Source organism: Rana temporaria, chromosome 3 (genome assembly GCF_905171775.1).
Source record: "Rana temporaria chromosome 3, aRanTem1.1, whole genome shotgun sequence".
In the NCBI taxonomy this organism is placed as follows: domain Eukaryota; kingdom Metazoa; phylum Chordata; class Amphibia; order Anura; family Ranidae; genus Rana; species Rana temporaria.
In genome coordinates, this window is record NC_053491.1 from 251,460,962 (window position 1) to 251,488,148 (window position 27,187).

Genomic DNA, 27,187 nt, shown 5'->3' on the forward strand with positions numbered 1-27,187 from the left:
TGGAAAGAGGCCTACATGAGAAATTTTCCAAAACCTGGTATCACTGGCACGAATTCTACTTCTCTGAGGAATACTGACAGCTAGTAGCTCGGTCCCCCTGAGAGGATCGACTCTGAACGCTCCCCAAGTGGGGTGGATGTGACTGGAGGGTGGTGGTGTGTGGTTTTTTTTTTCTTTCTGTTTCTACCTTCCCCCTTGTACTCTTTCCTTATTTTCTTTCTACTTTCTCTGCGGGTGCAGATATTGAGGTACTATGCCTGTTTGAGCCAGTTATTACTGAGCTTGACACTCCTATTTTTGATAAAATTGTCTTTTTTGCCACAAAAACAGGGCCGTGCGGGGGACTGAGGATTCCTGTGAGCCTGACATATGTAGCAATTCCCCTTTGTCAAGTGATCTTCCCTTCTTTTCTGTTTGATATGTGTAGGGGATGTTGGGAATGTTCGATTTACAATGTTATGAACCTGTGTGTTCTCTGTGTTCCCGCATGGATTAAATTCATTATTTTCCTCAAAATTCTACAAATACCCCATAATGACAACGTGAAAGAAGTTTGTTTGAAATCTTTGCAAATTTATTAAAAATAAAGAATAAAAAAAAATCACATGTAGATAAGTCTTTGCGTTTGCTATAAGCATGGCACACCTATTTTTGTGTAGTTTCTTTTATTCTTCTTTGCAGAACATCTCAAGCAGCATCAGGTTGAATGGGTAGCGTTGGTGCACAGCGATTTTCAGGTCTCTCCAGAGATGTTCAATCGGGTACAAGTCTTGGCTCTGGCTGGGACACTCAAGGACATTCCTGTAGCCACTCCTTTGTTATCTTGGCTGTGTGCTTAGGGTCGTTGTCCTGTTGGAAGATGAACCTTTGCCCCAGTCTGAGGTCCAGAGCGCTTTCATCTTTCCCTCGATCCTGACTAATCTCCCAGTTCTTGACGCTAAACATCCCAACAGCCTGATTCTGCCACCACCATGCTTCACTGTAGGGATGGTATAGGCCAGGTGATGAGCGATACCTGGTTTTCTCCAGACATGACGCTGGACATTCAGGCCAAAGTTCATTCTTTGTTTCATCAGACCAGAGAATTTTCTTATGTCCTAAGAGTGCTTCAGGTGCCTTTTGGCAAACTCCAGGTGGGCTGTCATGTGCCTTTTTACTGAGCATTTAGCTTCTGTCTGGCCTCTCTCTCCCATACAGACCTGATTGATGGAGTGCGGTAGAGATGGTGGTTGTTCTGTCCACAGAGAAACGTTGGAGCTCTGTCAGAGTGACCACCTGGTTCTTGATCACTTCACTGTCTAAGGCCCCTCTCCCCCAATCGCTTAGTTTGGCCGGGTGGCCCACTCTAGGAAGAGTACTGGACTGTGCTCATTGGTACCTTCAATGCTGCAGAAACTTTTCTGTACCCTTCCCCAGATCTGTGCCCCGATACAATCCTGTCTGAGGTCTACAGACAATTCCTTGGACTTCATGGCTTGGTTTGTGCTCTGACATGCACTGTTAACTGTGGGACCGTATATAGACAGGTGTGTGCCTTTCCCAATCATGTCCAATCAACTGAATTTACTACAGGTGGACTCCAATCAAGTTGTAGAAACATCTCAAGGACGATCAGCAGAAACAGAATGCACCTGAGCTTAATTTTGAGTGTCATGGTAAAGGCTGTAAATACTCAAGTGGTGATTTTCGTTTTTTTTTTTTTTTTTTATAAATTTGCAAACATTTTAAACTTCTTTCATGTTGTCATTATGGGATATTGATTGTAGAATTTTGAGGAAAATAATGAATTTAATCCATTTTGGATAATTCTGTAACATAACATAATGTGGAAAAAGCGAAGCACTGTTAATACTTTGCAGATGCACTGTGCGTTCACATAAGCAGCTGAAGTCTGCTTTAGAAGGAGCAGATTGTATTGCTGAACCTTTGTAAGTTCCCCATCTTTTTAAAACTGCACTTTAAGCCCTGATTAAGGAGACATTGTACAACCCTCCCCAAACGTATATGATGTTTTATTCCATTTATGATGTAATAAACCATTTCCACTCTATAACCACTGATCCCTTGTTTTGGCATGTTCCTGCATTTGTATAAATGACAGGGCTGGCCTCCAGTGATGACAAAATGGGGTCACAACATTTTTTGCACACTTCATCGCATTCTTATATTTACAGGCACCCTTAGATCCCATACACACTATTAGATTTTCTGCAGATTTTTGTCTTCAGATTTACCAAAACCATATAATATGAGGTCTAACCTTTAGAGCCCTTTCACACCGGAAACGCCTATAGCAGAGCGTTAAAATAGCGGTAAAACACTGCGATTTTACTGCGTTTTTACAGCGTTTTCAATTTATTTCAGTGGAGAGGGGCGTTTTTGGAGCGTTTGAATAGCGCTTTTTTTACCGCAAAAACGCACCAGTGTGAAAGGGCTCTAAGCGTTTTAATTAGTATACAATCAGGTATGCCCTTGCACTACATGGTTTTGGTGAATCTGAAGACAAAAATCTGCAGAAAATCGAATAATGTGTATGGGGTCTTAGTCTGGATGTTGTTGTAAAATCTGGTTAGGTTGCATGCTGCCAATTATACTTGTCTCAAAGGTGCCATGTAAAAGAGGTATAGCCTCCTGTAATGGCGGAGACAACAGTGTGTTGTTTATATGGAAACCGTGTCTTAAAATTAAAAGGCTATTCAATGGATGCATTGTATTTTTATAGTGTATTAAATGAAGTACATTGTATTTTACAGGGAATTGAAGTATGGTATACCAGTCACAGATCAGAATGGAAATCGAATAGGAGAATCTCCTAATGCTGCTAAACAAGCCATCACTCAGGTGGTCGTCTCCAGAATTCTGATGGCTGCGCCTGGCATGGGTGTGTACACATGGGAATAAATCAATATATTTTTTTTTCTCAGACTGCAGACTATTCAACATTTCTTCCAAAGTCTGTATTTTACCACTGTATAACTTGGTGGAGTTTATTCTGGCAAGCTAATTTGTATTGGGTGGACCATGTTCTTTGGGGTGTGTGTGTGTGTGTGTGTGTGTGTGTGTGTGTGTGTGTTTTTGTTTGTTTGTTCTACAAAAATCTTTCTGTGTGCAACACAATAAAAACAAACATCCACTCTGAGGTTCCAGCTTTTTCTTGGGTGATGGACTTGTTCACCTAGATCAAGTTCCTCTTTGTCTTGCCTTTTGGGCCCTTGTAAAGGACACCCTGAATCCTGTTCCACCATTGCCAGGTTGATCAGACAACTAGTCTCCAGGGCCTGCACCCTTAAAGGGGTTGTAAAAGGTTTGTTTTTTTTATTTTCTAAATAGGTTCCTTTAAGCTAGTACATTGTTGGTTCACTTACCTTTTCCTTCCATTTCCCTTCTAAATGTTTTTTTTTCTTTGTTTTATTTGTCTGAATTTCTCACTTCCTGTTCCTCCTCAGTATGATGTTTAGTAAGCTGTTCTAAATGACTTTCCACCACTCGGATGATGGTGGAAAGCTTACTGAGGAGAAACAGAAAGTGAAAAATTCAAATAAAGAAGAAAAAAAACATTTAGAAGGGGAAGGAAAAAGTAAGTGAACCAACAATGCACTAGCTTAAAGGAACCTTTTTAGAAAATAAAAGACAAACCCCTTTAAAGTGATGATATTATAGGCTGATTTGTTTAGCTAACATGTTATACTTGCTTACTTTGTGCATTTGGTTTTGCACAGAGCAGCCCTGATCCTCCTTCTCGGATCCCCTGCTGGAGCTCCTTTCCCCTCCCTCCTTCTGAGTGCCACTATAGCAAGCGGCATCCTCTTGGGGCCACCCAAAAAGGCTCCCTTCGATTCAGACAGAGAGCAGCAGAAGGAAATATTCTAGAGTGGCTGCTAAAAAAAAAAAAGCCTTCTGCCTTTACAACCACTTTAAGGAACTGGTTCCCTCCTTTTCCATCAGAGCCCATTCTACCAGAACTGTTGGTGTCTGCGGGGCACTTTATTATCTATGTAACTATGAATTATACTGCCCTGTGTAAATTGTTAGTATAGTAGGTTTTCAAATTGAATGTGGTAGTTTTTACTACAGCAATCCCAGTTCATTTACAATGGACATTAGATCAATTTAGCCATGTGTAGCTAAGTAAAATTAGAGCTTCTTTAGGCCACTTGATTTTATCCATCTTACTGACTCGTCTGCATTGTGGAATGGCTGACTCTCGTAAAACAGCAGAATGCACTGAAATTAGCAGACTGGCTGGTTCTTTTTTTATATGGTAGTTTCAGCATTGGGGTCGACCTGAGGTATGAAGCTTTATTTTTATACACTGATATGCCATATGTATTACTCCCCATTTATTGCTCTTCAGACATACAGTGCTCAGCATAAATGACTACACCCCAACAGATTTGTCAGAAAATCTTTACTTTTCTTTTCAGAATAAACATTTTCTATGGGTAAGTATACTACAAAATACTCCCACAAATGAGGACCATTGCTTGCAACCAAGATTTAATTTGCACACACACAAGTATTTTGTGTGTACACGACCGTGTTGCAAAAATGAATACACCGCAATGAAAGTCTTAAGAGCAATGCTAAATTTTAGACCACAAAATCCTAATTAACAAGAATTCAACTACAGGTGAGTAATCATTCAAAGAAAACCTCTTCCCATTTCATGCTGTCAGCAATGGCACCACATTCAAGAGAAATTTCAGAAGGCATGAGAAAGAGAAAATTATTTCTTTACACAAAAAATGAAGGCCAGGCCATCCACGGAAGTTAACACCATGACACGACAGGGAGTGTCTTCTGATGAAAAGGGTTGAAGACAATTGCCAGTTTGCTAAAGAAGCAGAAAGCCAAACTGGGGTGATTGTTCCCTGTGACACAACAGTGTACACTACAGAGGAATGGCGTGCATGGGTGTCGCCCACGAAGGAAGCCTCTCCTAAAGGCCATGCACAAAAAAGCCTGCCTTTAATTTGGCAGGGCCCATGCTGAAAAAGACTACTGTATTCTGGAGTGATGAAACCAAGATGAATGTTTCTGGAACTGATGGCGTCGCAAAGGTGAGGAGTACAAAAAATAAATGCATGGTGCCTACAGTGAAACATGGTGGTGGCAGTGTCCTTCTGTGGGACTGCATGAGTGCTGCTGGTGTGGGGGGGAGGGGGTGTGCATTTTATTGATGGTATCATGAATTCACAGATGTACTGCTTTGTATTGAAAGAAAGGATGCTATATGACAATGATCCAAAACACACATCTAAGGCCACTGTTGCTGATCTGAACCCAATCGAACACCTATGGGGAAAGCTGAAGTTGAACATCACTCTCCATCCAGCTTCCAGGCTCTAAAAGAGGTTGTTCTTCAAGAATGTAAAAAAATTGATGATGCAATATGTTCTTTCCATGCCTTAAAGACTTGGTACTGTCCTTACAAATCATGGAGGTCATACATAATACTGGATGTAGTAGTTTTTGTTGTGAGGTGTATTCATTTTTGCACCAACTCATTTGAGTAAAACTGAATATTTTGTCATCTAAGTTCTAATAACCTTTCATGTAATGAGCTAAACAAATGTTCTATAAAACTCAGCTTTGCCAACATTTTGGAAATTGTTTTTGTGTTTATTGAGATATTAATGAATTAAAATCTTACTTTTCAAAAGGGGTGTACTCATTTATGCTGAGCACTGTATGTGCAACATTTAAAACTGCTTATTTAAGCCAAATTTAAAGCCAATGTAAATCAAGGGAATTGCAACATTATTATCTGCTAACATAAATTCTATGCTATATTTACAGCTATTCCTCCATTTTTAATGAACGCTTTGGAAAAGAAAGCATTCCTTAAGGTAATGTGAAAATTCTGTAGTGTACAATGTAATGCCATCTAAATCATTCTGCTTAATTTTCATACAAATCTCTTTTCCATATTAGCGATTTCCATGGATGAGTGCCCCCATACAAGTAGGATTAGTGGGATTCTGGTAAGAAGTGCTGCATTTTTATCTCTTTTGATAACATCTGCAATACCAATAAACCCTACTGCCATAGTACTTTGTAATGATAACTGTTCTCTGCATTTTTAATACTGTGATTTATTAGTAATATGTTTGCCTTCTGTAAATAAATAAAATCAGCAGAACAATGTATTGCCCTCACACATGATCCATATTTTCAAACAACAAAAACATGCTCTTACTTACTAGAGCAATTTACAGCTAATTCCCCAAAAATGTTATTATCTTAAAATGGAAGTAAACTCTCCTCCCCTCACATTCCATACCAGTCTCTCCCAGGTGCAGGGTCTTCAACCATTGCGATTGGCCAGGCCAAATGATACACCTCTCATGCATGCGCCCAATCATTCCAGCCCTGAGTTGTGCTGAGGATATATACTGAGCTGCACAGGTCGGTGTACATTCTAAAAAGGAATACAAACAGACAGGTAAGTCTATTTTATTGCAGATGACACATAACATGTCTTATCTCCAATAAAAGAACTAATATGAAAGCAATTTATAAAACATATCATCTTAAAGTGGAGGTAAACTCCACTTTTGAACTTGTACCTTCAGGTAAGCCTATAATAAGGCTTACCTGTAGGTACAGTGAATATCTCCTAAATGTACACTTTGTAGGAGATGACCCCGCCGATGCATGCGCTCGGAAGGGATGGCATACCCATGTTGTACCTTCAGAGCTCCATGCTGGAGCTGAGGGGGCTCGGAAGGAAGACCGGGTGAAGATGGCAGTGCCAAGGATTCATGATAGAGCTGCGTGGGAGATATCTGCTTTTCAGGTAAGTCTGTCATAATGTGCTAGTATGCCGTGCATACTAGTACATTATGACTTAACCCTGCAGGGGGCCCACTTAATTTTTATTTCATTGGCGGTTTACTGACGCTTTAAAGCCGTTTCCACTACTGCGAGTTGTTTGACTTGACACGTGAAGTCACATGACAAGTCAAAACCCACGTACAGTATTTCAATAATCCCCCTTTTAACTGGTGCGACTCCAAAAAAGGTTTTTCACTACTTTGTTCTGACTTCGGTGCGACTTGTTCTCACATGGTTTTCACTGGTCGCATGACATCGCATCAAAAATCACATTGCAAAGTCACTGTAAATCACACGACTTCGGGGTTGCAGTGGTGGAAACAGAGCCTTAGATTGCAGCAAAAAAATTGTGGGCTGTCATTACTGAATCCTGGTTATTTTTTTTTTCTTGACGTTGTCCAAAAGTTTAGAAACGAGGGTCAGTATAAACAGCCAGGTCTTTAAATTGTTTGGAAGGTCAGCAATGGTAGCCTCCTTGTTTCTCTGAATATATGGGATCAATTACCTTCTTTAGATAAAATTAAGAAACAAATAGTTGGGAGACCTAAAACATTTGGTAAATGGCAAAAATCACCTTAGAGAAGCTATGCACATTCTGGAAAAATTAACAAAGGTGCTTGGTGTTTGTGGCGGGCACCACATTAACTAACCAGATAGACCTGTTTCAGGTCTATCTGCCCTACCCACACCAATTTCTATTTCGGAGTGAAAAAAGTATATATTAAAACATTTTATAGAAAACTGCCACAGATGCCCACCAGGTGTGACTTGGCATACGGGATGTAAACTGTCAGACAGCTCAGGTCCCCACCCTCTGCTTGTTCAAGCAGAGTGTAGACAAAGCTACCTCTTTCCTCTTGCACACAGATGACCGCAAGGGCTGGGACAGGCTTAGAAATTCAGAGCAGTCAGCTCCACCTTAACTGCTGTCTGTGCCATGTCTTTCACAGACACAGCATAGAACAGAGATTAGATAGTCCTAATTACCCAAGGGGGAGTTGTTAATTAGGGCTTGTTTATTAGGAGCAGCATCTGCTCTGGTTTCCGAGTTTAGAAGAGTGGCACAAATATTATGCTTGCACCACTCTGTTAATTTTCCCTTCTGTAGTTTGAAGGGTCACCTTCTCAGGAGGCAGCGAAATGCCAGCTATGTGCTACACCAGGGGTCTCCAAACTATGGCCCTCCATTTGTTCAGGAACTACAATTCCCATCATGTCTGTGAATGTCAGTTTTACAATGCCTCATGGGATGTGTAGTTCCACAACAGCTGGAGGGCCGTAGTTTGGAGATCCCTGTGCTACACTATTAATATGAAATAACCATAGTTTGGGTCATGCACTAGAAGTTTGTCTCAGTGAAGAATCTTCCTGTCCAAGAAATGTGCATGCCAAGTTCTACAAGCCACACATTTTAGGGCTTATTTGCATGGCTCAGCGTGCAAAGAGCCATTTGTTTATCATGTTGTGCTGGCATGAAGCTTCATAATGGCAGACTATAGAAGTGAGTAGATGAGCATTGATTGTACTGTCTCACCCGCACAGCCGAGTTATCGGGGATGGGTGTAAGGCCCTCAACACAAAACCTGTGCACCCATCCTGGTGAACCTTTACAACTCAGCTGTGCGGGTGGATTCATACAGATGGTGCATATCCATTCACTTCTATAGACTGCCTACACCAGGGGTCAGCAACCTTTTTCCACTTAAGGGCCGGATTCAATGTATGTGAATGTATGGAGGGCCGCATTCACCTGCTAATAATAAATTAAGATAATAATCCTAACGGTAATAACCGTGCAGCTTTACCTCACTTTAAAGCGCTTCACGAATACAAAGCCAGTTCACCATGAAGGAGCATGTGGCAGGTTTTAATGTCCCCTATCCTGACACTAGCCCTGTATGCCAGCAGGGTCTGGAGATGGGGTGCCTGTTTCTAGGGAGAAGGGGTCCCTGTCCCCAGGGGATAAGGGGTCCCCAGGGAAAATAAGTTCCCTGTCCCCAGGTGAGTGGTCCTCTGTTCCCCGTCACATCAGTGTCCTCTGCCTTCCTTCCCTCCATAGCAAGTTTCCTGTGCCCCCCAAAGCAGTGTCCTATGCCACCCTGCACTCCACCCCACACAAATACAAATACACACTGTGTAGGTAGAACTCTTCTAGAAGAGAACATCACAGGTCTGGATGGGGACGGGAACCGCTGCAGGTAACTTTTCACATTAACAGGCTGGTGATTGGTTGCTATGATCGCCCGCCAACGAATCGCCTGCTGTTTAATGTAAAAAGTTAACTCAAGCGGTTCCCGCCCCCATCCAGCCCTGTAATACCGGTCGTTCGCAGCTGTCCAATATAGAGGACATCGGCGCAAATGTCCGGAATGTGTGTCCATGAATTACCCACCGGCACTGACAGGCTGGACATTAAACGGTGGTGGGCCAGGAGCGGCCCGTGTGTTGTTGACCCTTAGCCTACCCGCTAATGGAAAAACAAACAAATGGCTTTTCATTCTATACAGTGCTTTAAACCAGTGTAGGTGAGACTTAACAGTGTTGCAAATTGGACCATAGAAAGAAAAGGTAGAAAAATGATGCAAAAAATAAGGATACACCCTTTAAGTTGCCTTGTTTCATCAATCCTGGTGTATTTAAAGAGAAATGCTGCTATGGATATACCTTACAATACGTATGTTTAGTGTATTACAGGCATATTTTTGTAATTCATTATTGTAATTCATTATTTTAAAGAATATATACAGTATACAAATTTTTTTTAAATATGTTTTTACTTTTTTCAGCTTGGTATTTGCGACACCACTTTGCTGTGCATTATTTCCTCAAAATAGGTAAGTGTATTTTTTGGATCATTTGCTAATACCATCAAAAGTGTACTAATTGTGTAACATTTTTGAGGCTCACCTGAAAAGCAGGCATCTGGTAGTGCTCCAATGTACCTCTATTTTCTAGGGGCACTCTTTTGTTCTGAAAAAATGGCAATTAGAAATGATATGGCAAGCTTTGAGCCCAAAAAAAAACAGATCTCTTTCATGCAAATCTCCACATTTCTCCATATCATGCTTTTCTTACCAATACAGAGGCCCAAGAAGCTCTGGAATATAGAAAAGTGCAAGAATCTCAAGGTGTACAATTATAACTCTGAGAGTTGTGATATATAATATTGAATGTGTTGCAAATTTTTACTGTAACTTCTGAAAGCACGGACACACAAGTCTCTGTGCAGCAGTAGTGAAGGGGGTGATAAGTACTGTATATTTCTTGTACAGGTTATTGTAAAACTCTGCTTATCGCATATTTTTAATGGACTACAAGTGCTTCTGTGGGATTTCCCAGAATCGCTATCCCCCTGCCCTTGTTGAGGGCTCACTTCCCCTTTCACAGTAATGTGCACATAACTTTTAGCCATATTGCACAAATTGTTAGGCAGCTCCTCGTAAGTAAAATGTGGACAAGCTGCACTTTTTAGTGTATGATACCTACAATGACTCTTGTGATAAGTGTGGGGGCTGCAGTTGCTCATCTTTCATTTGAGAATGTTGGTTCCCATGCTGATGTTATGGCTTCAATGCTTTTAACTCTCTGATTTGAAATAAGTATTGAGATAAATAAATTTGATACTTTAAAAGGAACTGTAGTCTGCTCACATAATTTTTAATACAAACATCTTTGGAATCCTGAAGCTTCCCTCCAATCACTTTGCATATTAAAATATATATATATATACACTGTGATTCTGTACTTGCTATATATGCTGCAGAAATCTTTGGCTGCATCCATTTTAACTGTGGGCAGCTGAAGCTGATGCCAGTTCATTTTCTGAATTTATACAAACGCACAGAGGCACACCTCCAACTCTGCAGCTTTCATTGGCCCTCTTATGACTCACCAGCCAGTCCCCCTCCCCCTTCCTGGCAAACTCACAGGAGTAAGAGAGGGAGCTGTACATGTCATAAGCCTAGGCTAATGATCAGACAAGAAATACTAAGTGGGCTATATAAGGCAGCCCTCAAAAATTCACTCTTTTACTCGCATTTTGCGAGTATAATTTTTTCCAGGGCGAGTGAGGATCGGGGGTGAACCAGGCTGACAGCCATGAAACTGACAGGCGGCAGGGCTGGACTGCCCTGGCACCGCTTTGAGTGAGGCTGCAGTAGGACACTTTAATTGCAGGACAACACAGTGTGGGAACTGGGGTGGACCGAGCTGCCATAGCGCTGGCTCTGCCTCCACCTCTTCCACCTACTACTGATCACTGGTTGCTATAGCCGCTTGGCGTCTGGCAACCAGTGACGTCACTGCCTGCATTGAAAGCAGAGGAGGATTTCACTTCTTCCTCCTCCGCGCTAGTGCTGCTGGGGAGTCATGCTGCTGGTTCTCTCACCTAAGCTGACTGGCTTGCTGCTTCCTTTTGGGTGTTTCTGACACCCTGCGAGGCATCTCTCCCTCTCACTTCCTCCCCCTTCCTGCAGTGCCCACCTCACACTAACACTCGGACTGAAGCCCCCCCCCCCCCCCCCTCTCCTTGGCTCGGATGTCAGGAGGGAAGGAGGGGGAGGAGAATGTACACACAGCACTCAGGAGGACGGGACATGCTGATCTGAGGTCAGTACATACACAGTACATACATACACATACTTGGCACTTGCAAGAGAAGGAGACCCAGAAACAGGGGGCAAGTTGGCAAAAAATAATACTTGCAGTGATTTGGGGGGATAAGAGCATGTTGTATGTGCTAGAGGGGCACTTTAGGAGGGGAGATAAATTGTTTTTTATTCAACCCCCCCAACACATACAGCAAGCTCTTATCCCCCAAATCACTGCCAGTATTCTTTGACAACTTGCCCCCTTCCCATCTTCAAAGACAAGCTGTCTGCTAGTGAGGGGAAAGTTATACCTTCTGGAAACTTTGCTGAGATTCAGGGCAATTGCTCCGGGTGTCAGTGACCCCCCCCCCCCCCCCCGTCAGGTAAGTTAGTGAAGCCAAGTGCCTGACCTTTTTTCAGCAATGGGCTCCAAGACTCTGGACTGGTTCACAGCACAAATCACATAGGAACACGCTCTGCGTTCCTTTGCGATTCACATGCCTTCCAGGTTCTGTGCGATTTCAGCCCTTTCGTTTGAATGGGATGAAACCATGTCGGTCTGCACCAAGAGCTGTGCATGCGCTACCTGCCCCAAAAATCGGCAAAAAATATGTCAAAAATCATCTTTTTGTGGGGGGCACAGTAATGAGCAAGTGATAGGGCTCAGTAATGCTACATTGATGGGGCTCAGTAATGCTGCAAGTGATGGGGCACAGTAATGCTGCAAGTGATGGGGCACTGTAATGCTGCAAGTGATGGGGCACTGTAATGCTGCAAGTGATGGGGCACTGTAATGCTGCAAGTGATGGGGCACTGTAATGCTGCAAGTGATGGGGCACAGTAATGCTGCAAGTGATGGGGCACAGTAATGCTGCAAGTGATGGGGCACAGTAATGCTGCAAGTGATGGGGCACAGTAATGCTGCAAGTGATGGGGCACTGTAAGGCTGCAAGTGATGGGGCACAATAATGCTGCAAGTGATGGGGCACTGTAATGCTGCAAGTGATGGGGCACTGTAATGCTGCAAGTGATGGGGCACTGTAATGCTGCAAGTGATGGGGCACTGTAATGCTGCAAGTGATGGGGCACTGTAATGCTGCAAGTGATGGGGCACAGTAATGCTGCAAGTGATGGGGCACAGTAATGCTGCAAGTGATGGGGCACTGTAAGGCTGCAAGTGATGGGGCACTGTAAGGCTGCAAGTGATGGGGCACTGTAAGGCTGCAAGTGATGGGGCACAGTAATGCTGCAAGTGATGGGGCACTGTAAGGCTGCAAGTGATGGGGCACTGTAAGGCTGCAAGTGATGGGGCACAGTAATGCTGCAAGTGATGGGGCACAGTAATGCTGCAAGTGATGGGGCACAGTAATGCTGCAAGTGATGGGGCACTGTAATGCTGCAAGTGATGGGGCACTGTAATGCTGCAAGTGATGGGGCACTGTAATGCTGCAAGTGATGGGGCACTGTAATGCTGCAAGTGATGGGGCACTGTAATGCTGCAAGTGATGGGGCACAGTAATGCTGCAAGTGATGGGGCACAGTAATGCTGCAAGTGATGGGGCACAGTAATGCTGCAAGTGATGGGGCACAGTAATGCTGCAAGTGATGGGGCACAGTAATGCTGCAAGTGATGGGGCACAGTAATGCTGCAAGTGATGGGGCACAGTAATGCTGCAAGTGATGGGGCACAGTAATGCTGCAAGTGATGGGGCACAGTAAGGCTGCATTGATGGGGCACAGTAAGGCTGCATTGATGGGGCACACTGAGGCTGCGTTCACGGGCAAAGTGAGGCTGCACAGATGGGTACTGATATGCTTTGTTAATTTTGTTAATATTTATTTTTGGAACGTAATTCTGTTTAAAATATTTAACAGTGAGATAATTTACATTTTACAAGGTCGTGTTTAGGGGTGGGGCAGGGGAGGTGTTGGTTGGGGCAACTGGTGGCGAGTAACTCTTAAGGTCTGGCTAGTGGCTCAGGACTTGAAATTTTGAGCCCTGATATAAGGTATTTACTGGCAAAAAAAAATTGTTTTATTATCCAAAGTTAAAAAAAGGACAGAGGATTTAATGGACGGAAAGATGAAAAATGACTGAAGTTCCGCTTTAAATACAGCATGCTTGCTCTAGGTCTATAACTCAAGAGTATTTAAGCCAGACACATCTAGCAATTTCAAAAGATGCCCAGCAATAGCATCCTTAATAATTATTATTTTTTTTTTTTCATGACAGTCGCTGTTAGAAGCTTTGTTCATCATAAAGATTTAGCACACAGGCATGTCGGCCTATAGCTTGCCATTTTTACAATGTGATGGCAATGGAGGATAGCTAGCATGCTGATTTCCTTACAATACTGCCACTGACCATATGTTTATGATCTTTGCAAGCTCAACTTTTGCACTTATTTTGGAAAAAATATAAAATTATCAGGTAGGGAAGGCGGTACAATGCTTGATATTGTAACGTAAGCCTGTGCACAGACTGGGCATGCTAAAGTATCTATAAGCATTGGGGAGAAAATTAATGTGCAAAGTTTACTGAGCCTTAGTTTTTTTTAATTGCAACAGAATTTTGGTAGTCTGCCAGCCTTCTAATGTAAACATACAGTAGCGGGTGTTTTCTAAAAAACTAAGGCCCTATTCACACTTGAGTGATGCTACTACATTGCATTTTTGGAGCAGCACCATTCATTTGAAGGGGCCTCTCTTTGCTCAAAAAACGTGCTAAAAGAAGCTCACGTACCAAGCGCTTTTTGCATTTTGGCATGAAAGGACAACATCAATTTAAAAGCTAAGATTATTAGGATTATAAAAATAAATCGGGGGTAGGCAACCTTTCAGTGCCTTTAAAAAAAAAAAAAAACGGCCCATTTAAAATATAAAGCTCCCAATAGAAAAACGACATGAACACAGTGGGGGTTATTTACTAAAGGCAAATCCACTTTGCACTACAATTGTAATGAAAGTGCACTGAAAGTACACTTGAAAGTGCAGTCGCTGTAGATCTGAGGGGGACATGCAAGGAAAATAAAAAACAGCATTTTAGCTTGCACATGATTGGATGATAAAATCAGCAGAGCTTCCCCATCATTACAGAGCTTTCCCTAAGATTTACAGCAACCTACAGCGATTGCACTTTCTAGTGTACTTGCAGTGCACAGTGGATTTGCCTTTCGTAAATCACCCCCAGTGTGTCACGGTTGTGTCCTCTGCCCCCTTCGCATCACCTCCCACAGTAGTGTCCTCTGCCCCTCTTTAAATTTCAGGTAGTTTGACAACTTTACAGTGAAGGAGATCTCCTTCAAAACTGTCTCCAAATATCCAAAGTACTTTTCAGATGCCGCAGACTTTTTTGATTGTGAAATCAACTTCCAAACGTCTGCACTCTAGTCTTCCTTGCATCTGGAATATTTTGATCTCATCCTAAATACGCCCCAGGCAAAGATTTACCTTCAGACCAAATAAGCTTCTCTTTCTAAGGTCTCGTGCTTGGGACTTAAAGGGGTGTTCCAGCCAAAATTACACTTTTTAAATAAATATACCCCTATAATACACAAGTTTAATGTATTCTAGTAAAGTTAGTCTGTAAACTGAGGTCCGTTTTGTTAGGTTATTACAGCATTTTGAAAGTTTATATACTAGCATTAGACCGTGGCCATCTTAAGTGTGGGCATTTGAAGCCAGACTGTATTACTTCCTGGATTTCCTGATTGCAAATCTCGCACATGCTCAGTGCTGCACAAGAGGTGTAATAGGTTTTTAGGTCGGGTTTCCATAGCAACGGCAGTGTCCGAGAAAGTTGACACTTTTCTATGCAAACTTTTCCCCTCCTCCTCCCTGCAAGAACCAGGAAATATTCTGCATGTTCAAGAAACAGATATTTTATATGATACAGTGATGAAAATAAGTATTTGAACACCCTGCTATTTTGCAAGTTCTCCCACTTGGAAATCATGGAGGGGTCTGAAATTGTTATCGTAGGTGCATGTCCACTGTGAGAGACATAATCAAAAAAAAAAAAAATGCAGAAATCACAATGTATGATTTTTTTAACTATTTGTATGATACAGCTGCAAATAAGTATTTGAACACCTGAGAAAATCAATGTTAATATTTGGTACAGTAGCCTTTGTTTGCAATTACAGAGGTCAAACGTTTCTTGTAGTTTTTCACCAGGTTTGCACACACTGGAGGAGGGATTTTGGCCCACTCCTCCACACAGATCTTCTCTAGATCAGTCAGGTTTCTGGACTGTCGCTGAGAAACACGGAGTTTAAGTTTCCCTCAAAGATTCTCTATTGGGTTTAGGTCTGGAGACTGGCTAGGCCACGCCAGAACCTTGATATGCTTCTTACAGAGCCACTCCTTGGTTATCCTGTCTGTGTGCTTCGGGTCATTGTCATGTTGGAAGACCCAGCCTCGACCCATCTTCAAAGCTCTAACTGAGGGAAGGGGGTTGTTGCCCAAAATCTTGCAATACATGGCCCCGGTCATCCTCTCCTTAATACAGTGCAGTTGTCCTGTCCCATGTGCAGAAAAACACCCCCAAAGCATGATGCTACCACCCCCATGCTTCACAGTAGGGATGGTGTTCTTGGGATGGTACTCCTCATTCTTCTTCCTCCAAACACGGTTAGTGGAATTATGACCAAAAAGTTCTATTTTGGTCTCATCTGACCACATGACTTTCTCCCATGACTCCTCTGGATCATCCAAATGGTCATTGGCAAACTTAAGACGGGCCTTGACATGTGCTGGTTTAAGCAGGGGAACCTTCCGTGCCATGCATGATTTCAAACCATGACGTCTTAGGCCCCATACACACGAGAGGATTTATCCGCAGATACGGTCCAGCGGACCGTTTCCACGGATAAATCCTCTCAAAGATTTCCGCAGATTTCTATGCGATGGAGTGTACACACCATCGCATTGAAATCCCCGCGGAAATCCTCTGCCGATGACGTGTCGCGCCGTCGCCGCGATTATGACGCGGCGACGGGCGCGACGCTGTCATATAAGGAATTCCACGCATGCGTCAAATCATTACGACGCGTGCGGGGAATCCCTTTGGACGAATGGATCCGGTAAGTCTGTACAGACGAGCGGATCCATCCGTTGGAATGGATTCCAGCAGATGGATTTGTTGTGCAGCACAGCAAATATTCGATCTGCTGAAATCCATCCCAGAGGAGATTTCTCCGCGGAAAAAGATCCGCTGGCGTGTACACACCATAGGATCTATCCGCAGAAACCCATTTGCTGGGATTTATCTGCGGATGGATTCTATCGTGTGTATGGGGCCTTAGTGTATTACCAACAGTAACCTTGGAAACGGTGGTCCCAGCTCTTTTCAGGTCATTGACCAGCTCCTCCTGTGTAGTCCTGGGCTGATTTCTCACCTTTCTTAGGATCATTGAGACCCCACGAGGTGAGATTTTGCATGGAGCCCCAGTCCGAGGGAGATTGACAGTCATGTTTAGCTTCTTCCATTTTCTAATGATTGCTCCAACAGTGGACCTTTTTTCACCAAGCTGCTTGGCAATTTCCCCCGTAGCCCTTTCCAGCCTTGTGGAGGTGTACAATTTTGTCTCTAGTGTCTTTGGACAGCTCTTTGGTCTTGGCCATGTTAGTTGTTGGATTCTTACTGATTGTATGGGGTGGACAGGTGTCTTTATGCAGCTAATGACCTCAAACAGGTGCATCTAATTTAGCATAATAAATGGAGTGGAGGTGGACATTTTAAAGGCAGACTAACAGGTCTTTGAGGGTCAGAATTCTAGCTGATAGACAGGTGTTCAAATACTTATTTGCAGCTGTATCATACAAATAAATAGTTAAAAAATCATATATTGTGATTTCTGGAAAAAATAATTTTTTGATTATGTCTCTCACAGTGGACATGCACCTACGATGACAATTTCAGACCCCTCCATGATTTCCAAGTGGGAGAACTTGCAAAATAGCAGGGTGTTCAAATACTTATTTTCCTCACTGTGTGTGTGTGTGTGTATATATATATATATGTATATATATATATGTATATATATATATATATATATATATATATATATATATATATATATATATATATATATATATAATATTTATTGTGTGTGTGTGTATACACACTCAGCGGCTACTTTTTTCTGTACAGCTGTTCATTTAAAAAATAAAAATACAATCTCAGCAACAAAATGCATTTATGCATCCAAATTGCATCGCCCCAGCACATTACATCAACCCCCCCCCCCCGAGGGTTTAAGGGGCCTTTCACACGTACGGACCGTATGTCCGCATTTTTCATCCATCCGTTGCGGATGAAAACGGGACATACATGGGTCCCTATGTGATTGCGGGTGTCAGCGGAGATTTCGGCAATAGGCAAGGACTCCTGGGATACATGACGACTATCCCATCCCAGGAACCCTTGCAAATCGCCTAGGCTAATTAGAGGAGGAAGTAATCAAGATATGCAAAATAAAGGTATTTACAAGCAAAAAATTTAAATAAAAGTTTCCATTGTGAAAACAATGGGCTATGGGCATGCAGCACAGACAAAGTTAAAAAAATGGGTGGAACTCCTCTTTAAGGTCAAAAAAGCATCCTTCTATGAGACTTTTCATGAGTCTTATGGTTGCCTCTTTTGAAGCTAGCCCCTTCAACACAGCATTCTTTCGATTGGAACAACTACATTGCATCTCAAAGCTTCCTTATGCTTCTATCCAGCAAAGCAAGAAACTCCCTTTCTTGGTGGATTACCAATCCAGTTATGGAATTGGGAAAGTATTTTCTCCCACCTTCATGAAAGGTGATAAGAGATGCCAGCTGGGGTGGAGTGGTTTAATCTCACAGTTCAGGGAACCTGGTCACCCAGAGAAGCAAAGCTCCCCATCAACAGCTCAAAGCAGTAAAATAGGCTGTGTACCACTGGGCTCGCCTTTTCGAGGGGCACCCAATCAGTGAGTGCCACTGAACTGGGATATATCGATCATTGGGGGGGGGGTTAACCAGGAGTCGGGTAGCCTTTAAAGGAAGCAAGTCTGATCATCTCTTGGATGAAACACTGCCCACCAATCTCTGCTGTTTACGTGCTGGGAGAGAACAATTAGAAGGTGGATTTCTTAGCCTTCATCACCTGGACCAAGGGGAATGGTCCCAACATCTTTAGTCACCTTGGTAAGAAATGGGGAACCCCTAGATCGGGTATCACTAAATGGCAGTCCGGTTCCAGCCCCAGTGGCCATTCTACCCAGACCGCAGCCTCGTCAAGTAGTTTCCTGTGTCTCCCTGTCGCCGGCTCACCCGCCTGCCTGCCGCTATATACACAGCATGGCAGGCACGGCATATCCATGCCTTCTCTATTCTCTGCACTGCCCCCTCCCCACCTGCCTGTCTAAAATCACACAAACATGAAGCACGGCCGCGCTACACAATGGGCGAGACTTTTTAAGTTAAAAAGTGGGTGATTGGTTGCTAGGCTGCGGGGCGGTCCCAGCAATAAATCACTCACTTTTAATAGGAAAAGTCCCGCCCATTGTCCAGAGCGGCCACGCTTCATGTCCTGTGTAAATAAGGTAGGTTTTCTGTGGGAATGGGGGGTGTGGTGTGCAGTGCAGGGGTTTGATATTGGGGGGTTCAGTCTGTAATGGGGGTGGTCTGTGAATGTGGGGGGTCCGTCTGTGATTGGGTGATCAGTCTGTGATAGGTGTTCGGTGATTTGGGGGGTCAGTCTGAGATCGGGGGTCTGTGATGGGGGGGGTCAGTCTGTGATGGGGGGTTCAGTCTGTGATTGGGGGGGGTCTGTGATTTGGGAAGTCTGGGGGGGGGGTCAGTCTGTGATGGGCCAGGTCAGTCTGTAATGAGGGGTCTGTGATTTGAGTGGTCAGTCTGTGATGGGGGTCAGTCTGTGATGGATCTGTGTGTGATGGGTCAGGTCAGTCTGTAATGGGGGGGTTTGTGATGAGGTAGAGGGGGGGGGGGGCTGATGACACGGATGTAAAAGGGGTCTGTGATTTCTGCACTAGCAAAACACAGGTCTCTGCAAGGGCAATAGAAAACAATTGTTTTCTATGTGTCCTGTTCAGACTGAAACAGCACCCCCGTGTGCTGAGCAGTGTGGTGCAAAATGCATACTGTTTCTATGCACCGCAACTGAGCTGTGGTGCATAAAAACAAATTAAATGTATTTATAGTTGTATAGTTGAAAGAAAAAAAGCACAATGTGTGATGTGTGTGTGGGGAGACGCTGTGAAGTGGAGGATATCATGTGGAGTCATAGCAACATAATGACATTCGGACCTCCGCTGGAAGATTTTTTTTTTTTTTTTTTTTTTTTTCGACCAGACCCCCTTGAATTTTAATTAGGTACCCCTGCCCTTGATGAAGACACACTGGCCTTTAGGTTTAACAACCAGTTGCCCCTTTTAGTGGCTAGGACCAAGGGTCTTCTAGTACTGGCATCCGAAGCTCTGGTTCTGACTCCCTCATTCCCACTTTATTCAAGGCCAGAAAAGCCACGTTATGAAATATCTACTTCCATACCTGGCGATCCTTTTTCACTTTGTGTGAACAGAGGCATTTCAACCCCAGAAATGACTACTTTGTCTTCTGGCCAGTAATTCTGTGGAAAAACAGAACAAGCTTTCCTGCAAATGTAAAGAGTGAGTCAAACTGATTATTGCTAACAGGGGTGCTTACCATGACCAGCTTGTATTTATTCATGTAAAATCTTTATACTAAAAGGAAAAAAACTGTTCCTGTAACTCCAGTGTAAGCTGGATTTTGGCTTCAATGTGTTAATGCGGTGGTACTCCTGTCCTCAGGACCCACTAACAGGCCAGGTTTGCAAGATAACTGAAATACAACAGAGGTGATATAATTTGCTGCTCAGTGATTGCAGTATTCTAGTCTGTAGCTCTCCAAGGCAATACCAAAAATCTGGCCTGTTAGTGGGTCTCGAGGACAGGAGTTGAGAACCACTGTAATAATGTATCTAAATCTGCTAGTAACACTAGCCTCCCCCCCAGAATAAAAGTGCTGTTGTGCCCCTATGATCCCTTATCCAGGGTGGGGGCGCTTTAAAGCGAAGGTCCACACAAAAATGGAACCTATGCCACTTCCCGTCGTTGTCCAGCCCCCCCCCCCCTTCTGGGGAAGACAACAGGGACCCGTGAGGACGCGCAGCGCGACTCACGTATGCACAGTAGGGAACCGGGAAGTGAAGCCACAACACTTCACTTCCTGAGGATGGCGGCGGAGGCAGCCGAGCGATTGATCGGCTTTGGCTTCCGACATTGCAGGCACCCTGGACAGGTAAGTGTCCATTTATTAAAAGTACGCGGGCTGCATTTAATTGTAGCTGCTGTGTGTGTGTATATATATGTATATATGTATGTGTATATATATGTGTGTGTGTGTGTGTGTGTGTGTGTGTGTGTGTGTGTGTGTGTGTATATATATATATATGTGTATGTGTATGTGTATGTGTGTATGTATATGTATATGTATATATGTATATGTATATATATATATATATAATATATATTTAGGCGGACCCCTGCTTTTAATACAGAAGGTATGTTCCTGCCAGATCAGCAGGTAAAAACACAGGGGGGAAAAAAAGGCATTAAAAAGAAACTAATACAGCCACCATTTTTAAGGATTGGTTATCCTGATCACAGAAAACAATTCTATCGCTAAAGACCCTGCAGCTCTCTTTATTATCCGCTGGGTGGTGGACATGGATCTATACAAACAAAGGAAAAGAGTGCATGACCACCTTGGTATAATACTGTTTATTTGAGCAATTGATAGTGTTCCATAAATTGCCCTCACATTTGGAAGCATAAATAAGGGCAAGTATTGATGTTCTCTACTGGATGGCCCCTGTAAGGTATGCCTGTAAATGAGAAACGTCCAATCTCCCCAGAGCCATTTGGCAGCTCACAAGCCACCTGACATCACCTCCCGCTTACATTTGTTGTTTCACAATGTTCTCTCCACAGGATGGTCACTGTATTTGCCATGTTGGCAGTTAAGGGTTAACGCCCGCACCAGTTGGGGACAGTGCAGGGCAGGAATGGGGGTTTTATTTGTTAGAGACGATATGTTTGGTTATGTTTATGCTTGCTCTGTTTGGTACTGTGCTATTTATACTATGTTGCTGGTGTGCACTCCCCCTGGGAGATTATATATATTGTTGTACGATTTTAGGGGTGACCTGGATCCTGGAGCTTTATATCCCACACTCATTTCCCCATAGCCACACTAAAGTTCCTCACCTGGAATGTTCGTGGTGTGAGGGACCCGATTAAGAGGTCGGCTATCTTTGCCCTACTTAAAAAGCAGAGAGCTGATGTGGTGGTTCTAGTGGAGACTCATGCTGAGGGATCGGTCGAGAGGGCGCTTAAACGCCCATGGATGGGATGGGCTTTCCATTCTGTCCACACCACACATTCCAGGGGGGTCTCGATTTTGATTGCCAAGACAACACACTTTGAGCTCCAGGATTCAAAAATTGACCCGCTGGGTAGATTTGTTTTTCTAAAGGCCAAGTTGCACGGGGATACAATGTTATTGCTAGCTTTCTATGTGCCACCCCCGTTCCAAACTACTATTCTCATAGCTGGGTTTGACTTTATGGCTCTACACCCTGACGTACCCACGATATGGCTAGGTGACTTTAACAACGAGCTTGACCCGTCGCTCAACAGGATGGTGGGACCTCCTCGCCCTGCCGTCCCACAAGATTTGTGAGACTCCTTGGTGACTTTCACCTCGTTGACTCGTGGAGATTCAGGAATCCTACATCCAGGGCATATTCCTGCTTCTCCGCCTCCCATCACTCAATGTCCCGCATAGACCTCATACTCGTGTCTGGACCGCTTCTCCCTAGATTGACAGGTGCAAGATTCTCCCCTAGATTGCTCTCTGATCATTGCCCATATTGGGTTGAGCTCTCTCTACCCCACGCCCACCTGCCACCCTCTTGGAAGCTGAATCCTTTTTGGCTGACTCTGCTCCCGGAAGATGACAATCTTGCCACTGAATGGGGACAGTACTTTGGAGTCCAACGCTGACTCGGCAACACCGCATATAGTCTGGGAATCGTTCAAGACGCATGTGTGCATGACATTGACGGCCCGCATTAACACCCTGAAGAGGACTTCTGCTGAGGCTCTGGACAGCGCCACAGAACTCCTTCTCATGACAGAAAGGGCGTTTTTGGAGGATCCCACAGCTGATAAGGCCGCTAATCTTAAGCTATGCAATAGGTCAGTTGATCAGCTGCACTGGGAGAAATCTAAGCGCAAACTCTTTTTTTCATAGACAAAAGTCATATGAACATGGAGAGAGGGCCGGGAAGTTATTGGCCTACCTGGTGCACTGTGAAGAGAGACCCCCAGTGGTGATCTCACTCCGATCTCATGGCGATGCACCTGTAACGGAGCCCGTGCAGGTAGCATCAATGTTCCGTGACTTTTTTTTACCAACTTCTACGCCACTGTGGCTCCAGACGACGTTTACCTGATAGAGACTTTCCTTGCAGACTTACCCATTCCTCGGCTAACCGAGGAGCAGACCAGAGAACTAGAAAAACCACTGACGGCGGAGGAGATCTCCAAGGCAATAGCGCAGCTCCCCAGGTCTAAGGCCCCGGGCTCGGACGGCCTACCTGTGGAGTTTTACTCTACTTATTCAGACGTGTTGGTCCCCAGGCTCCTTGCCTTATATACCTCCATATTTGATAGCTCTGAACTTCCGACCTCTGAGGGAGGCCACCATAGTGTTGATTCCCAAACCTGGAAAGGACCCGCACCTCCCGGAGTCCTATCGTCCCATCTCACTGCTTCAGGTGGACGTCAAGATACTTGCAAAAATGCTTGCTCTCCGCCTAAATACAGTAATCCCCACCCTGATACATAGTGACCAGGCCGGATTTATGCCGGGCCGGAACACCTCTTTTAATTTGAGAAGACTGTTCATTAACCTCCAAACTACGCATGACAATCCGGGATCCAGGGTAATCGTAGCCTTGGACACTGCCAAGGCTTTCGATTCAGTTGAGTGGAGATACCTTTTGGACTTGTTTGGATAGGTTTGGTCTTGGCCCTAGGTTCATAAAATGGGTGCTGCTTCTCTACCAGAATCTTGTGGCCAGGGCTCTGGCCAATGAATGGCCCTCAGAACAGTTTCCCCTATCTAGGGGTACGATATGTGTCTCTTAATTAAGGCAGGATGATAGCTCAGCTGTGTAAACAGTTTCTTCTCAGGGACCCTCGTTGGTCAACATTGTCCATTGTTTTAGGACGGCTAAAGCCAACGTTTTTGTCCACATCAGGCCTGTGCTTTCGTTTCCACCAAGGGTGCATGAAAATATGGTTAGTTTAGCCATCTGTATATTCCTATGGCAGGATCAATTCTGAGGCCTACTGGACCTTCATTATTCCCCCAGTAAATATTAAATTATTATTATTATTTTCGTCATAACCCATAACAGGGGAAATGGGCTCATTGGAGGATGATGAATGGAGTGATGCCCTAGACACTTGTAAACTAGCATCCCCTAAGCTGTCGGATCAGCTAACACAAATTTTTATCACACACAGGGCGTACCTCACGCCGCTTAGAGTTTCCAGGTATAAATGTAACTATCCCGCCACCTTTCCAATGTGCGGACAGGGGGTAGGCACCTTCTACCACCTACTGTGGCAGTGCCCCAAAATCCAGGCTTTCTGGGAGCAGATTGTGCGGTTTCTACACGACACAATGGGCTCCCCCATAACATTGCAGCCAAAGCCATGCCTCCTGGGTATTTTCCCAGACTCAGAGCTTAACAAATTTACTAAAGTGTTCCTACATGAAACGCTCTTTGTGGCACGGAAAGTTATAGCCAGGGTCTGGATGAGGCCCAATCCACCAGAGTTTTCGCAATGGATAGTGGAGGTCAATCAAGTATTGCCCTATAAGTAATTGGTCTACTCCCATAGGGGCTGCCCCTCAAAGTACAACAAGATATGGGACAGGTGGCTCAGGGAATCTGCATCCTGTATTTGATTGGGATTGGTCATAGTTTGGCCTTCGGGTCATCGCCAGGGGGGGGGATTGTATGTCGCAGCGCAAAATGTACGATAAATGAATACGATCAACTGTTCACGGTACCAACAACTTAGTCTCGAATTAATACATACAATGATGGAGGATGTTTTATGCTTTTGCTGAGAAATTCTGATAGATACGCACAATGTTAGTCAAAGTCCGTTGTATGTATTTTTTCTTTTTGTTCAATAAAAGCCTTTGTTTAAAAAAAAAAAAAAAATTGACATCTCATTGAGTGGGGTAAGATTATAGGGGTATGCTCAAGTTTGTTGGACAAAGCTTTACCAGTGATCAATTGCCTGAATAACCCAGTCTGTGCCCTGTACTATACTTCTAGATATGGGATTTACAGATAGATAAAAATGTTTTTATATGTTTCTGGAGTTCCGTTTTTAAATTTTATGTTTCTTTAACTGTAGAATTATTTACAAAGGGAATTATGCTGATATGCAGCTGCTAAGTTATTCAGGTGCCCCAGGTTGAGTCATCTTATTTTTAGTCTCAAAGGTTACCCTGAACCTGTTAATTAATAATCTTTCTGTTTTTGTCTAGCTCAATGTCTGTGTCACGCTTGGAGCCTGAACTTCAAACATACATCAAGGAAAACAATCCAGGGCTGGAGAGAGTCTACTTTAATAAAGGATTGTAATCCGGCCTGTTCAGTCACCTCAGGGGTTGTGCATTTTCTGGAAATGTCTTCTTCACCTCATAGGAAAGAAAAGAAGGTCCTAAACACCCTTTTACAGAACACAAGATATTTGTTTTATATGTTTTAAAGAAATGTAGCCTCATGATTTATTTTTACACAAAAGAACGTTCCGACATGACATTCAATTTATTTTTACAGGTTTGACACTTTATCTTGTTAAAATGTTACTTTATTTTAGTAATGTTGTCTGTCCGCTTCTTGCCTGGTTTGCATTTGAACGCAAACTGTTCTAAGAGTGAGACAAGTTAAGGCAGATATGAAATCTTCTATCCAGAAACCTATTGTTCAGTATTATTTTGATTGAACCACTTTCATTTTAGTTTGTTTCACTTCATTTTGGTATTTTGCATCTTTTTGGAGACATCATAATACTCTGAAAATTGAGCCTCTTTTTCTGATTGGTGCTATGGGTTATTGCTCATCATTGCCATTTGCCCTGTGTATTCTATTAAACGAAAGCCTTAACTGGCATCCATTTTGGTAGTTGCCGAGAGCACATGACATATTCATTTCTTGCGAGTGTTTCTTTCAATGGTGGTTGTATTCAAGGTGGGGATTAACAGGGTTATCAAAATTACCAGAGTGTGGGAGTAAGAGCAAGAGTGCATGTGTTCTACAGAAAATTCTTAAAGTACATATGTCCATTTGCTTGATACCTGTCCATCAGCCATGGTGAGTAAGACTGTGACTGCTATGGCACTCTGATGTAAGGTCTGCATATGCTTAGTTAGCATTAAACATTCCAAGTATAGTAGACAGTTGGTCTCATATTTTGTTCACATTTGTTATATTGCTAAACCATTTATTGTGGTTGCTGTTGGTCAGCATGTAATCCATTTGTCACAAGGTTTTTGCAGGCAGGGTTCCAGTCTGCTTTAGGTCTGCTGCAGAATCACCTGTCCTATTCTATTCTCAAAAGTTTAAATTTTTCTATGAAGTATGATATAATCTTGGTGCTGACCAGATTACAGAGAACTTTCTTGTCCACCTGCGTACCTGTTTTCAGTCTGAAGCTTTAAATAGAGCTAAAGGCAATACTACTTTTTTTTTTTCATCTTGAATAGAGTTAGACCCGGTTCACACTGGGGCGACACGACAGGCGGCTCAGCCGCCTGACGTGTCGCATCCCATTCAATGCAATGAAACCGTTCTAATAGGAGCGACACAAGTCGCTCCGACTTAGAAAAAGGTTCCTGTACGACTTCGGGGGCGGCTCGGGGCCATCTGCATTGACTTCTATACAGAAGTCGTTTTGCGAATCGCCTCTGAAGTCGTCCTCAGGACGACTTGCAGAGTCGCCCCCGAAGTCGTGCCGCCTATGTGTGAACCGACTCTAAGGGAGACGTTAAAACCCTTGTCAGTTTTTTTTTTTGGGATGTGTCCCATTGGTTATTAGTGCTGTAATGCGCACACCAAAAGTAAATGTGCTAGCTGTCATTGTAGTAAGAACAGGAGAACAAAATTGACAGTTGGTAGCTTTGGAATATTTTGTCTTTTAGCTTGGGAGCCAGATCTTAGCTTGACTTCCTCATTTTGAACACATTCTGTTCCTATAAACACATATATCATCACACTATTGAACCACCTTTTACATAACCCAGCTTGAAACTTTGTTTCATTGGCCTTCAAGGGGTCATGTTGGACAGTAGCCATCTCCTGTAAGTTTGACAGCTTAATGTTATTTCAAAGTTTTGGCTGTGGTTCATTGATTCATGCCCCAGAACTGCATTGCACTGAAAAATATTTCATGTGACTGGAAGATGGTGAAGGTTTATGTTTTTTTGTATCTTCCAGAACACAGCAATGTTGTGCAGAAGTGAAAAGAAAGAAAAAAGGCAAAAACAAAAGTTCTCATTATTCGCATTTTGTGGTAAAGCACACAATCATGAAATGAGAATTTGCACACCATCCTCCTGATTATTAAAGTATAATTGAAGGCAACACTTTTTTTGTT

At 43.4% G+C, this 27,187-nt stretch overlaps 1 protein-coding gene across 1 annotated transcript in view; it reads left to right on the forward strand.

Moving 5' to 3' along the window:
• Positions 1-25,741, forward strand: part of SFXN1 (sideroflexin 1) — a 73,742-nt gene extending 48,001 nt beyond the window's left edge. Inside the window, exons 7-11 of the mRNA XM_040344558.1 lie at positions 2,754-2,881; positions 5,800-5,849; positions 5,935-5,984; positions 9,624-9,671; positions 25,077-25,741. Of these exons, the coding sequence (XP_040200492.1) occupies positions 2,754-2,881; positions 5,800-5,849; positions 5,935-5,984; positions 9,624-9,671; positions 25,077-25,173 (373 nt within the window). The 3' untranslated portion in view covers positions 25,174-25,741. The remainder of the gene's footprint in view (positions 1-2,753; positions 2,882-5,799; positions 5,850-5,934; positions 5,985-9,623; positions 9,672-25,076) is intronic.
• Positions 25,742-27,187: the final 1,446 nt, after the last annotated feature.